The 15,041-nt window shown below is 52.2% G+C and overlaps 1 protein-coding gene across 6 annotated transcripts in view; it reads left to right on the plus strand.

Annotated features, from left to right (window-relative positions):
• Positions 1 to 12,411, plus strand: part of ECE1 (endothelin converting enzyme 1) — a 113,596-nt gene extending 101,185 nt beyond the window's left edge. For 5 of the 6 annotated variants that reach the window (XM_029230680.1, XM_029230682.1, XM_029230678.1 and 2 more), the window contains 7 exons: positions 420 to 497; positions 2,025 to 2,128; positions 5,096 to 5,206; positions 5,882 to 5,949; positions 6,750 to 6,940; positions 9,087 to 9,182; positions 9,809 to 12,411. In XM_029230680.1, coding sequence (XP_029086513.1) covers positions 420 to 497; positions 2,025 to 2,128; positions 5,096 to 5,206; positions 5,882 to 5,949; positions 6,750 to 6,940; positions 9,087 to 9,182; positions 9,809 to 9,985 — 825 coding nt within the window. In that variant the 3' untranslated portion in view covers positions 9,986 to 12,411. The remainder of the gene's footprint in view (positions 1 to 419; positions 498 to 2,024; positions 2,129 to 5,095; positions 5,207 to 5,881; positions 5,950 to 6,749; positions 6,941 to 9,086; positions 9,183 to 9,808) is intronic. The other variant, XM_029230679.1, reaches the window with a different exon arrangement.
• Positions 12,412 to 15,041: the final 2,630 nt, after the last annotated feature.

Raw genomic sequence — 15,041 nt, forward strand, 5'->3', positions numbered from 1 at the left:
AGAGGGCAGCAGCCTCAGAGAGACGAGGGTGGATGAAGAAGGGACTAGTTTTATCCAATGAGTGCAGCACGGTTGTTGTCCTGCGTTCAGGAGGTGGAAAGTCCAGCACGATGGAGGGACAGCCTTGAACACATGATCGGATTAACGACTGTATGAAAACAAACTGTGCTAAGTGTGCAAGGGAGGTGTGACCATGGATGAGATGCAGCCCAGCAGGGGGTGGTGACCAGGGAAGGCTTCCCTTGGGACATGACATTTAGGCAGAGACCCCAAGGATAAGTGGAAGTTAGACAAGAGGAAGGGACATGAAAGCTCTGAGATGGGAGGAGCTGGGCCGTTTCCCCTTGACCCAGACCCTGAGCCCGGCACCCACAGAGCACTGCTGGGCGTTCACTGTCCTCTGTGTCTCTCCTGCCCAGGCGGATGCGATCTACAACATGATAGGCTACCCCAACTTTATCATGGACCCCAAGGAGCTGGACAAAGTGTTCAGTGATGTGAGTGGCTCCCACCCTGCCCCCTTGCATTCCTGAATACCCATGGGGACCCCGCTTGGGAAAGGGCAGAGGCTGGGTCTGGGTGGGCCGCTGGAGGCACCATGACTGTCAAGACATCTGGAGATGATGTGGTGTGGGGTTTGGGCATGGACCGCGAACTAAGGAACCGTTATCTGCTCCTTCCTCTCCCGGGCCAGCCGGTGACCCCCACCTCCCCAGAGCCGCTAGCAGTCAATGACCAGTACAGCACAGTCAGCTCTACTGAATGAGTGGGAAATAATGGGGGAAAACAGATCCTAGAAGGTGTAGAGAGAATCGGTGTCCCTAAAGCATCAGGGGGTGGAGTACAGAGTGGAACCCCTCATACACCTCCCAGCCCCCCGAGTTGCCTCCTATCCCCAGGCTTCTCCCCAACCTCCCCAGAGAAACCTGGACCTCTCATTCGGACTTCGAAATGCTAATGGGAAAGAGGAAGAATAAATCCCAAGTGCACGTTTAAGCTTAATTTAGGCAACAAGCGTAGTTGATACATCCCTGGTGGTTAGACCTTTGGGCAAATCACTCCTTTAAACGGATTGTGCTTCTGCCCCGAAAGATAAAGTTTTATACCTTATAATTGAAATTTGTGAATTCAGGCATTTTAGAAATGGTAATAACCGCTCATCATGGTTATATTTAAAACCAAAGAATATTAAAACTACTTCTGAGAATATGGGACTCATTCTGCAGCCTTTTTCCTTGAGAGTAATTTTAGATGCTCCAGGGTATCATGGTATAAGACGAGGGGCTCCTGGAGACAGCCCAGGCAGACCCCACAGAATTGGAGTCATGACCCCAAGGGCCTAGCATTTTACCAGAGCCCTGATGTAAAGCCAAAAAGTCCTAGAGCAGATCTAAGGGAGAACCTTGCCCCTGGCAAGAGCTGAAAGGCCGGGCTGAGTGGTGAGGAAGGTGTGCAGTAATGCCTGTCCCCTGAGGTTTCACAGATCCCAGCTGGATTTATGAGCTCTGTGCTGGCCAGCGTGGTAGCTACTAGCCACAGATGGCTAATTAATTAAAATCAAAATGAATTAAATAATTAAGTTAAAAGGTTGCAGTAGCCACATTTGAAATGCTCAGAAGCCACATGTGGCTGCTGTCGACCGTATCCGACAACATAGGTGTAGAACATGTCCATCATCGCAGAAACTTCTGGACCTCACTGGACATATTTCCCACCTAAGGCCCTGGCACGGCCGCAGGGGCTTCCTGGTGCCTTGAGACACTGTTGGGTGCTGGGTGGCCCTGGGTGAAGCTCTTGGTGTGTCCTTGGAAGGGGGGGGCAGGGGGGGCGGGGGCAGGCCCCAGCAGGGTGAGGGCCAAGGGTAGAGCCCAAGCCTGCAGCTCTGAGCCCTCCGTTCTAGTCTCTGCCCTGCGGACCAGCCCCCTGACTGCATGGGGTCTCAGTTTCCTCGGTTTTAGAAGACACGGTTTGCGTTCAGGGACCTGAGTGGGCTCTGACCCTGTGGCTTGCTCCCGCCTGTCCAGTACACCGCGGTTCCAGACCTCTACTTCGAGAACGCCATGCGGTTTTTCAACTTCTCATGGAGGGTCACTGCCGACCAGCTCCGGAAAGCGCCCAACAGAGATCAGTGAGTCCCCGGGCCTCGCTGGGAGGGCACGGGCTCCTGCAGGCAGGTATGGGGGCCCAGCTCTCCTTCAGCACGAGCAGGGTGCGGGATGTGACTGTCACGAGGGCCCTCTGAGGAGCGGGGGTGGCTGTTACCCCGCTCAGAAGCCGGGAGCTGAGATCAGCCCGAGTCTGTGTGCCCTTAGAGCCCAGCCTGTTGCCAGACGGAGCTTTCGTCCCTGGAGTTGAGCAGGCCTGGCAACACCACCCAGCTCCACCACTTCAGCGTTCGGAGCCTTTGCTTCATTATCTGTAGATAGGATGGGAGGAGCTTAATAGCCTCCTAGAAAACTCAGATGTAATCCGCCTAGTACTAGTTCTCAGACTAAACTCCCTCCATGCCTAAAACATTTTGCAGGGTAAATCTTAGAGAAAAGAGAAAGCAACTTCTTTGCCTCTGGCTCCCTCTTGTGGACAACAGGGGTTTGAGTTGTCTTCAACCAGGGCTCCCCATAAAAGTACAAGAAGGTGGTTTTTGATCTCCAGAATAAGGCACAGGCACTGCCCCAGTGTTGTGAATTTATTTGAAGTCTTTTAATTTAGCTTAAAATTTTCCATCTAAAGTTAGTCTCCTACTCATTAATATACCCACCCCTTAATACATCTCTGTGGGACTTACTGGAGGAGACATAGTGACTGTCGAGGCTCTTGGAGAAAATATCCTTTCTGTCTCACTCCACTCCCCACTGGCCCTTCCCACCAGAAAAACCATTTGGAAGCCAAGTGTTTCATTACTATCTACCATCAGGGCCCCTTCTACACTCTTAAAATCATTGAATCCCCAAAAGCTTTTTTGTTTATGGGAGTTATATATATATATTTTTTTTAACAAATTTATTTTATTTATTTATTTTTGGCTGCGTTGGGTCTTCGTTGCTGCACGCGGGCTTTCTCTAGCTGTGACGAACGGGGGCTACTCTTCGTTGCAGTGTGCAGGCTTCTCATTGCAGTGGCTTCTCTTGTTGCAGAGCACGGGCTCTAGGCACGCGGGCTTCAGTTGTTGTGACACATGGGCTCAGTAGTTGTGGCTTGCAGGCTCTAGAGCGCAGGCTCAGTAGTTGAGGCGCACGAGCTTAGTTGCTCCGTGGCATGTGGGATCTTCCCAGACCAGGGCTCGAACCTGTGTCCCCTGCATTGGCAGACAGATTCTTAACCACTGCACCACCAGGGAAGCCCTATGGGAGTTATATTGATTTTTCTGAAAATTTTATGAAAAAGAACAATTTTTTTAATTTATTGAGAAGAGAGGTATTGTTTTACTTTTTGCAAATTTCTTTAATGTTTGGCTTAATAGAAGACAGCCAGATTCTCACATCTGCTTCTGCCTTCATTCTGTTACAATATATTGTTTTGAAATATATAAAGAAATTCTAGGACTTCCCCAGTGGTCCAGTGGTTAAGACTCCACGCTTCCAGTACAGGGGACACAGGTTCAGTTCCTGGTTGGGGATGTTCCACATGCGGTGTGGCCGAAAAAAAAAAAGAAAAGATAGGAATAAAGAAATTCTAGCCTCACACAGACATGTAGTTAGAAAAGGGAGGGACCTTTGAACAGGCTTTTTGATACATGTGCACATCCTTCGCTGATACTGTACCAAAACGCGACAGGTGTAACTTTCTTAAAGTTTAGTTGCACCGCCCTCCGAAACCATATTCATAAACTTTTCATACTCTTTTACACTGAAATCCATCGGTCTGTCTTGCGCTTTGAATGGATCTTTTACCCCGGTGTGATTTTGTAACACCGTGCATTGGTCATTGGGAAAACAGTGCTTCATTGAATTTCACATATCTTCCAAACAGTAACTTCTTCATTTTAGAATATCAAAAAAAATCCACCTTTGGTAATATCACTGCTGACCTCCAGAGAGAAGTCTTTAAATATTGGGCAGCTGTCAAGTTTGTGGTGGCCGATACCAGTTTTTCAAAATTTTGCTTGAAACTTCAGGTTTTTGGAAACCTTGCATTTTTATCAGTGGCAACAAACGGTGTCGGTTGTTTTCCTTGAGGTGATGAGTTCACTCTATTCATTTTCAAGGATATGTCTGTCAAACACCAGTCATCCTCTCAAGTACAAATGGTGTTCCATGAAAAAAACAGAAATGCTTATGAGTTGTTCCCATCTGGTCATGCATAATATTTAGAGACTTGTACTCAAGGGTCTAGATTTAATGAAGTTAATAGTTATGCTGCGTCATCAAGGATGTTCTTAAGTGAAAATGACTTTTTTTTTTCTGGTGAAGAACACGGTGACCAATTGAACAGCTGGTGCCACCAGCCTGACTCAGCTAGGACTCCAGCAGTTTTACCCAGCGTTGCTTTTACACCATCAGTGTAACGGTCTACACGATGGGAAAGGCGAATAACATCTTAACATTATTATGAAAATAGTTTGACCTCACAGAACCCCTGAAAGGGAATTGAGGGATTCCCATCCCGTCAGGTATCCACAGAGCACACTTTGAAAACTGCTGACAAATACATTTTGAGCCTGGATTGTAATGACTTTTTAGTATGTAATGGTCCATTTTGTTCTTTTTTTTTTTCTGAGACGCTCAACATTTTTTTAATTTTGTATTTGACCACGCAGCATGGCATGGGGGATCTTAGTACCCCGACCAGGGATTGAACCTGTGCCCCCTGCGGTGGGAGCGCAGAGTCTTAACCACTGGACCACCAGGGAAGTCCTGAGATGCTCAGCATTTTTAATAGTCAGTGAAATGAAATTAAACGTAAAGTAAGATTTCACTGTACGCTTGCTAACATGGCTAAAGTTAATAGTTTCTGGGCCTGTTGTGTGCTTGTGTGGCCTGGGGCCTGGGGTCAAGGGGAATCCACACTTTTAGGGCTCTGGACACTCTCCAGATGGGCCATCCCCACCTGCGCTCCCCCAGCAGGCTCTGAGCTTGCCCGTGTGTCTCGCTTGCAGGTGGAGCATGACGCCACCCATGGTGAACGCTTACTACTCGCCCACCAAGAATGAGATTGTGTTTCCAGCTGGAATCCTGCAGGCACCGTTCTACACCCGCTCTTCACCCAAGTACGCGATGCTTCTGTTGCTCCCGCCCCGTCTCCTCCCCACACCCCTCAGTGGATCCCCGGGCCCAGCCCGGCCCTGTGGCCCACAGCTGACCCCACGCGCACACCCACCTCGCTGAGAGCTCCTCGTCCCACCGGCCAGGAGATGTTGCCATGGAAACAACAGCCTTACTCCCTGTGCTTCCCTCCGGGGTCTCCGGGACCGGGGAAGCCCCTGCACGGTGGGAACTTGGGGGTAGGAGCCACATATAGGGAAATTCCTCTCTAACAGCATTCTAGAACAGTCTCAGCTGGGAAGGTGGGAAGAGTGAGGGCACTGTCTCGGAAACGAAATCCACACAGGCCTGGGTCCGAATCCCAGACCTGCTCTCTGCTGACTGTGTGGCCCTTGGGCAAAGTGCCTGAACCATTCCACACCTCTGTCTGCTCATTTATAGAGTTAGTTACCAAGGCCTAAGTCTTTGGGATGACCAAAGAGGACCGTGCGGTGCCACAGAGCACCTGGCACAGTGCTTGGCGTCCAGCGGGCACAGGCAGGGCAGAGCAGACTCACCAGGCTCTGACTGGCTCAGGGGCCTGGCTGGAGCCCTGCGGGACTCTGCCGTGTCTCCAGGCTGGGAAAGCAGTGGTCCCTCCCCACATGGCATCACTCTCACCTTCGTGTCCTCCCCTTCAGTGCCTTAAACTTTGGTGGCATCGGTGTCGTCGTGGGCCACGAGCTGACTCATGCTTTTGACGATCAAGGTACAGGTTCCTTGGGGTCCCCTTCAGATGATTTCCCCACCAGCTTCCTGGCCCCACTGCTTCTGCTTTTGCTCCCTTCACGTCTAAGGGTCTTAGCCTTAGAGACAGAAGGATCTGGGTTCATATCCTGGCCCGGCCACCTGCCAATTGTGTGGACCTTAGCAAGTCCCATCAGTTCTGTAGGTCTCTGTTTTCTGCTCTGTAAAATGGGCATGATGCTTTTGTGGTGGCTGTGAGGACAGGGCAGACTCACAGGGGAGCACCCTGCTCCAGGACGGTGTGCAGTGCCAGGGGTGGGTATCAGTAGTCAGCGGGGAGAGAACATTTCTCCACCACTCCAGAGATTTCTCTGGTCCAACCACAGTCAGAAGAGTTAGCACCTCACCAGCTAATGTCCAGAATCCTCCTCATTGCCTTCTGCCTTGGGGACTCCAAGGCGAAGAAGGAGGAGGCAAGGCCTTGGAGGCCGGGCCCTGTCCCATGACCCTAGCACTGCTGGCTGCGTTCACCTCCTCCTGGCTCAGGGTCGGAGGCCCTTCACCAGCCTTGACAGTGAATCCAGCTCCACCGAAGATTTGAACATGCTGGTCCTTTGCTGAGATCAGGTTCCTCTACCCCCCACCCCCACCCCAACAGCTGATTCATGCCGCTCCTTTAGCACCCAGACCAGCCTCATCTCCCCGGTGCTGGGTGGTAGATGGGTGGATCATTTCTCCCTGGGAGGAGAGGCACAACCAGCAGCACGGGTCCCGGCTCTGCCTCTTCTCCCCCTGACCTGACACTTCTGTCTGACCCCGCAGGACGGGAGTATGACAAGGACGGGAACCTTCGGCCGTGGTGGAAGAACTCATCCGTGGAGGCTTTCAAGCAGCAGACCGAGTGCATGGTGGAGCAGTACGGCAACTACAGCGTGAACGGGGAGCCGGTGAACGGCCGGCACACCCTCGGGGAGAACATCGCTGATAATGGGGGCCTCAAGGCGGCCTATCGGGTAAGAGGCCCCCTCCTCACACACCCCAGGCCAAGGCTGGGACTGTCCAGCTGCTTCTCAGTTAAGGGTGGTTGTAGACAAGCTGGGGCAAGTGCAGCAGCCCTGCGAGCCTCAGTTGCCACATCTGTGGAATGGGTGGCAGTGAGAACTGATTGAAAGGGTGTCTGTGAAGCACCTAGCACGGAACTGGCACATAAAAGGCTGTCTGCTCTGAGTCCAGCCCGACTGAAGGTCACCAGAAAGGGCTTGGGCTAGACCCACCTGAAGACCTGCCTGTTCTTCCCTTTACAGGGGAAGCCACCACTGACTCAGGCAGCAGTGGGCCCAGGAAAGGAGGGAGGGGTCAGTGGTCTTGGAGCCACTTCCGGCTCACGTCCTGGGTCTGGAGTAAGTCACTCAGCCTCCTTGAGCCTCAGGATACATGGCTGTGGCTACCTAGTCCCTGCATCGCTGGGTGTTAGAAAGATAGCATGTGACCACTTGGGCTCAGGGCCTGGTCCGGAGTGGCACTCGGAGACGTTAGCTGAGTTGGAAGGCAGATACCAGAGGCCAGTGCAGAGCCTCCAGCTCCCCGTGGTAGTGAGAGCAGAAATCCCACGAGGTGCCCGGTATTGAGGCCTTACTGTGCGCCAGGTGCTGTGCTCAGCGCCCCCGACAGCTTTACAATTAGGTGTCACACGCCCGTTTTGCAGGTGAGGAAACCAACCCAGAAACGTTCAGCAACTTGCCTGACGTCCATTAGTCAGTGAAAGGGAATCGCGAACTTTCTACCCACCGTGTACTGTTGTTGGCGCCAGAGATTCTGTGACAAAATAGACAGGGATCCTGCTGTCCTAAAGCTCCCAATTTTAGTGGGGTGGGGAGGGGGAGAAAGGCAATACATACCTACACAAATAAATGAGGTAACTTCAGGTATTGATAAGGAGAAGAAGAATATAAACTAGGCCAAAGTAATAAAGGAAAATGGGGGGAAGGATGGCCAGGGGAGGCCTTCTGGAGGGGATGACATTTGAATTGAGACCTAAATGATGAGGAAGAGGCAGGGAAAGCTGGGAAAGAAGAGTAAGTACGGAGGCCATGAGATGGACCCAAGCCTGGCGTGGTCAAAGACAGGAAGGAGGACGGGGGCAGCGTGGAGGGAGGGCAGGGCCCAGGGCAGGGGGGAGGCCGGAGGAGTGGCTGGACCAGGCTGCCGGCCTCTGCCGGCTGAGCAAGGAGCTTGGGTTTTATTCTGGCGACAATGAGAGCCGCTGCAGGGGTTTTAAGTAGAGGAATGAAATGATCTAAGTTATCCTGTACGACAGGGTCAGCAGACCTACAGTCCCTGGGCCACATCCAGCCCTCGGCTGGATAAATCAATAAAAATAAATAAAAACTGGGGGGGACACAGCCATGCCCATTCGTCTCCACGGTGCCTGTGTCTGCTTTCACACAACAGTGGCGCCCTTGAGTTGCTGCGGAAAAGTGTTTGGCTTCCAAAGCTGAAAATAGTTACTCTCCGACCCTTTACAGAAAATTTTGCCAACCCCTGCTTTACGAGGATGACTTGAGTTGCTAAGTTGGGAGGGGATTGGACTTGGACCAGTTTGAGTCACGGAGACTAGGTAGAAAGCTGCTGTGAGGTTGTCCAGGCAAGAGACAGGATAGAGCAATGGGAAAGGTGAGAAGTGGTTAGATTTGGGTTGTTCGGTGGATTGAAAGAGAAGAATCAAGGGAGAGTCCTGGGGTCTGGGCCTGAGTAACTGGGGGGTTGGTGATGTCACTTACTGTGATGGGAAAGTGAGTGTGTGTGTGTGTGTGTGTGTGTGTGTGTGTGTGTGTGTTTGTGTTAAGTTTGGGATGCATCTTGGATATCCAGCTGGGGCAGTTGAATATACCCAAGAAGAGGCTGGAGCTAGAAGGGTGTGCATTTGAGAGCCGTCGGTATTTAGATGTAGATGGTATTCAAAGCCATAGTGTTGAATGAGCTCCCCTCAGAATGAGTGCAGGTAAAGAGGACGGCTCCTCTAGGCTGAGCTGAGGCCATCACCAGAAGCTAGTCCCTGTCCCAACTGGGTAGACCATCCCCGATCTCCCATGGTAGCCCCCACCCCACCCTGCTTGCTCCTGTGTCATGGGGACCCTGAGCTCTGTTCTCTCCCCACAGGCCTACCAGAACTGGGTGAAGAAGTACGGGGCTGAGCAGACGTTGCCCACCCTGGGTCTCACCAATAACCAGCTCTTCTTCCTGGGGTTTGCACAGGTGAGTTCATTAGAGAAAAGCCAAACTCAGACAGAATCTGCCATCTTGAGTTCCAGGAGCTCTGAAAATCAAAAGGCAAGTTTCCTCAAATTGGGAAGCCCTAGCTCACTGGTCCATCCGCAGGGCATTTACCCTGTAAGAAGGTGAGCTTCATCATTAGAGAAATTCAAGGAAGGGCCAAGAATGCTGTTAGAGGAATTCCTGCGTCAGGTAGGTAAGAGGACGAGGTGACTGCTAAGGGCCCTTCTGCTTCTGGGGTTCTAGCAATGTCTTGAAAACTCAAGACATCCCGGGCTGTTCCTTGAGCTGGCATTCAACATGTAGCCTTCTGTTGGTGCCCGGAGCCACCAGGCCGTTAGACAGTTTGATCTGGACTCAAAGTGGTTTGGGGGCAGAATCCTTCGTTCAGGTGAAATGTCACGAAGATGCCCGGAACAGACAGAGAGCTGCTGTGGCTGCAGAAGAGGAAGCTGGGATGGGGCCCCACCAGCCCCTGTCTCTTCCTAACCCACTTGACAGACTCTCCTGGCCCCCCGGGGTCTCAGAACCAGGCGGGGCCCTTATTTTCCTGCTGTGGTGATGGGGCCAGTGGTGACCCCGGCCTCTCCCATGTCTCTCCCCCGAAGGTCTGGTGCTCCGTTCGCACGCCCGAGAGCTCGCACGAAGGTCTCATCACCGATCCTCATAGCCCGTCCCGCTTCCGGGTCATCGGCTCCATCTCCAACTCTAGGGAGTTCTCGGAACACTTCCACTGCCCGCCCGGCTCACCCATGAACCCTCGTCACAAGTGTGAAGTGTGGTGAGAGGGGTGGAGCATCAAGAGCCAAGGAGGAAGCAGGGCAGGGGCCGAGGACCGCCCCCGGGGCGGGGCCAACAAGGCTGCCCGCTCCTTCCGGCGCCCAGGGCGGCGCCTGGCCACCTCGGGCCCCCTTCCCCTCGCTGGAGGGTTTTCAGCCCGAACCAAGTCTGTGATGTGGGTTCTCACATTAATCCGAGATTTGCTCCCCTGTGAAGACCCGGTCATCCCAGGCACACGTGTGTCAACTCTGATGGGCATTTGGGTGTCAGGCCGGTTGCTCACCAGGCCTGGGCCCCACGCCGACACGGGCAGCGGGACACAGCCTCCTGCCCACATCCAGCGCCAGATACACCACAAACACCACTGTGTCAGTGCTTTAAAGATGTATTTTTGGGAAAACTATTTTTTAAACATTGTGGAATACACTGGAAATCTTCAGGGAAATAACGCATTTGAAACACTTTTTTTTTTTTTTTAAGGAAAGGATTGGTATATTTATTATGTTCTGTTTTTCTAAATAACCTGTGGACAAGCCCCACTGATTTACCCCCCGCCTCGCTTCCTCACTTGCTGCAAGATTGGGCTGAAGCAGGATCCCCAGCCACTGAGCAGGTCCCCCAGTGGAGAGCTGCCTCAGTCCCTGGGGTATGCGGTTTCAGCCTCCTCCCCTGGTTCTTGGTCCCCTGGTGCAGAGAGGAGAGGCATAGAGGCCCGGCAGAGGGAGGGGCCAGCTTGTTGGTACCACCCCCTCAGTGTGCCTGCCTCTGTCCCCAGAGTCCAACAGTGGGAACCCCAGCAAGGAAGATCTGACCCCGAAGTCACAGCAGAGGACTGATGGCTGCATGAGGCCAGGTGAGGGCCCTCAAACCCTGTCTGGAGGTGCCCGAGCACCCTGGATCCGGGTCACAGGAGCCCTGCGAGGCTGAGACATCGCCATCAGGTGTACTCCACCATGCCATGGATGTCCTCTTTCCGTCCGCCTTCTTTTGACTGCCCCCCCGTCAGTCCCGGGGCCTGTTGTCTCTCTGCAGCATCCTGCCATCCCAGCCACTTTGGGGTCTCTGCCTTGCAGACCCTCTTCTCCCAGGGAAGAAGGAAAGAGAAAGCAGCTCTCATTGCCCAAGGGCCCAAATCCTCCCTTCGAGCTCCGTCCTCTACCACTGGCCCGGGCCGGGCTCCCAGGACCGCAGCCAGGCCCGCCCTCCCTTCTCTAGTGCCTTATCTAGGGCTGTGCCTGGGCTCCCCGCAAGGAGACAGCCCTCCGCCCCCAGGGGCCCCTTGGCCTCCTCAATGAAGCCCCCCAAGTGTCCTGACTGGAACACAAGGCCATACCCCCTACTCCAGTGCCACACAGCTGCCCCTCATAGCCACCCAGAGGCTCTGGCCTACAGGTCTACGGCACTGAGGTCAGGAATCTGAAGAGCCCCTGAACTTGCCCTGGGCTTCAGCCCACCCTCAGCCCCTTGGGCTGAATCAAGACAATACTTGTAGCAAGATCCACTGCTCTTCTTGGGGGATGCTCTTAGCCACGGGAGGCTGCGAGGGGAAGGCTCCCCCAACCTGGTTGGTCTGGCCTGAGGTGTAGGGACCAGGAATGTCGTCCCTTCCCTGCGGCCTCATTTTCTCTGGACTCCCCCACCTGGTGGAGCTCATGTAGCCCCAGGCTGGCCCTGAGGAAGCAGGCACCCCTGACCAAGGCAGGAGCTGCCTCAGCCCTCCTGCCTGGTAGCCAGGCCACCGGGCCAGCCCCGCTCCCACAGGGAGCCAGCGTTCTCCTCGCCCAAGATGAGCAGAGGCTCAACCACTGCCTCGCCCACCTTCAGGTCGGCCCTGGAGCTGGGGCAGGGGTTTTGGCAGTGGGCTCCAGGTGAGGCCCCTGGCCCCCACCAGCGGCAGGCCTAATGTCTCTTCAGAGGAAATGGAGGACAGGAGCCGGAGAAGGAGCTGGAGTCGGGAGCCCGCCATGCGCACCTCACCACGGAGGGACCGGCTCTCCTGGGCCTGGCGCCCTCCCCTCCCCCACTCCACCCTCCTGCCCTCCGGCCTTCCCCGAGGAGGGTCGCAGTCCCGGCACCATGGACTGGGACCTGCCAGCCAGAAGCAGGGGTCCTAGGGCTGAGGGTCCAGCCGGAGGGGACGTCCTCTGCCCTCATTGCTTCAGGGAGTGGGAGGGGGCAGGCCGAGGAGGACTCGGGACCAGCGGGGATGGAAGCAAAGGAAGCACTCCCACTGCCTCCCCTGCAGAGCCTTGGGCAGCTGCGCTCTGAGAGGCCCCTTCCTCCTAGGCCTGGGGAGCCATAGGGGCGGCTTCTCCGTGGGCACATAGACGTGGGGTTTGGAGCTGGGAATCTATTTTTTGTATTATCATGTTTTGTGCTACTGTAGCTTGGGTGTGGCACTATTGTAACTGAAATAAAGTACTTGTACCGAGGGCCATGTTGGTCCAAGTGTGTGTCCTTCTGGGGCGGTGTGTGTCCTGTGGAGCTGAGGGAGGGCTCCCGGCCAGCACAGAGCTGCTAGCACCCCCAGGGCCTACGGCACCTCCTCCCCAGAGCAGAGGCCTTGGACCCTGACAAATGCCAGAAGGTTACGCAGTGCCTATGCCCACTTGGCCACACTTCATCCATATGACCGTGTAAGGGCCCCCTGCTGGTGAGAATGATGCATGTCACCACATGAGCTCAAGGGACCTGGTAAAAATAATTTTTCCATTATCTTGGAGCAAAGGATGTCAGCAGTGGGTTTCCAGGCCTCAGGTGCTTGGGCAGGGCCAGGCAGGAGAAGGGGCATTCGAAGAAGTTCAAGGAAGAGTCTCTGACATACACTCATGCCTCCTCCTGGGTTTTGCATGTATTCTTCTCTCTGCCTGGAATACTCTTCGCTGACTTCTTTTGGCTGATAAACTCCTACCCATACTTCAATGCCCAGCTCAGCATCACCTCTAGGAGGCCATTCCTGACCTCCAGTCCCGATCAGGTGGCTCATACAGGCTTCCCTCTCCTACCAGAGTGCCTCAGTGCCAGGGCTGCCATAACGAACTATGACAACGTGGTGGCTAATAAAACAGAAATTTATTGTCTCACAGTTCTGAAGTCTGAGACTGAGGTGTCGGCAGAGTTGATTCCTGCTGAGGAATGTGAGGGAGAATCTAGGCTAGAAGCCTGGTTTCTGGTGATTTGCTGGCAGTCTTTAGTGCTGCCTACTTGTAGAAGCATCACTCCAGTCTGTCTTCATCTCACATGAAAATATGAGAGGCTGCTAAAAACAGTACCGCCTCGGGAAGCACACACATACACACACACACACACACACACACACACACACACACACAGGCTGAAGGTGCAGAAGGGAGACATTTTTTTCCTGCAGAGGCCCATCTTACTGACACTCTCCCTTTCCCAATGACCGAGTGAACAGGCTCCTTTCTCTTCCCCACTCTGAGCCCTGGGGCCCCTGCTTCTCCCTTCCCGAACTGCCTCCCTTTTTTGTTAGCAGCAGATCCTCTGCTTCCAAAGCATGCCCCCCTCCCCAAGCAGGAATTAAAACCCCAGCTCGACCCTCTAGGAGTTTATCCTACAGTTAAGGAGATAGAAACACATGCAAGATGCGATTGAGAACAACTAGAAAATGTATACAACCTATAATAACAATTAATTGTGAATGCAAAAGGATTCAGCAGAGACTCTCCATAAGTGTTGAGGAACTGCAGAGGGAGGGATGAGACAATATTCTAAACTTTAAAGAATCTACTACAATAATAAAACAAAAATGGGTGAGACCTTTACAAAGAAAACTAAAACTTTCCAGAAGACCATAAAAGAAGACCTGAATAAATGCAGAATACCCTCGCCATGAATGGAAAAGCTCAACATAATAAAAGATGTCAGTTCTCCCCCATGTTAATCTATAATTTCCATGTACTTTCAACCAAACTTCCAAGATAATATTCATGGAATTTGATACGCGGATTCACATGGAATAGAAAATGCACCATGGCCAAGACAATTTTGAAAAAGAATAATGAGGGAGCTGGTTCTCTCAAAATATGCTATAAAGCTTTAGTACGTAGTATGATGTCATGTTGGTGTAGGATTAGAGAAATGAAACAACATGAATAGATTAGGGAGACAATTCTATGTATATGTGGGAACTAGTATAGGATAAAGGAAGCCCTTTAAATCAGTTGGGAAATGATGAACCATTTAATAAATCGTGTTAGGATATCCACTTGGGAAAAAATGAATCTAGATCTTGCCTCTCTCACACAGTTCTCACACACAGTGATCACAGCGATAAATTCTACACATATGGAGACCTAAACATGCAGTAACTATAAAAGTATTAGATGAAATATTACAGAAGATGTTCATGACTTTGGGTAGGCAAAGTCATCTTTGAAAAGACACTATTCACAAATATGAAGGTAATTGTAGAATTTCTAAAAATATTTTTTTTAAAACTCTAAAGAAATGAAAATCTACCATAATCCTATCATCCAAAGACACACACACACACACACACACACACACACACACACACACACACACACTTGGACTTCCCTGGTGGCGCAGTTAAGAATCCGCCTGCCAATGCAGAGGACACGGGCTCAAGCCCTGGTCCAGAAAGATCCCACACGCTGCAGAGCAACTAAGCCCGTGTGCCATAACTACTGAGCCCACGTGCCACAACTACTGAAGCCTGCACACCTGGAGCCTGTGCTCCACAACAAGAGAGGCCACCGCAATGAGAGGCTTGAGCCCTGCAATGAAGAGTAGCCCCCGCTCACCGCAACTAGAGAAAGCCCGCAGGCAGCAACAAAGACCCAACGCAGCCAAAAATAAATAAATTTTTTTAAAAGCCCTTTAAAGACACATACACAAAGGTACAAGTGAATAAAGAAAAAAAAACATAAAAGGAAAAGACTAATACATTTGGCAACATGAAGACAATTCATTTATAAACAAGATACAATAAATAAAATTAAAAGATTAGATAAACAACACGGATCTACTATATAGCACAGGGAACTATATTCAATATCTTGTAATAACCTATAATGG

This window comes from Monodon monoceros, unplaced genomic scaffold, assembly GCF_005190385.1.
Source record: "Monodon monoceros isolate NGI ecotype Baffin Bay Population unplaced genomic scaffold, NGI_Narwhal_1 Super_Scaffold_18, whole genome shotgun sequence".
In the NCBI taxonomy this organism is placed as follows: domain Eukaryota; kingdom Metazoa; phylum Chordata; class Mammalia; order Artiodactyla; family Monodontidae; genus Monodon; species Monodon monoceros.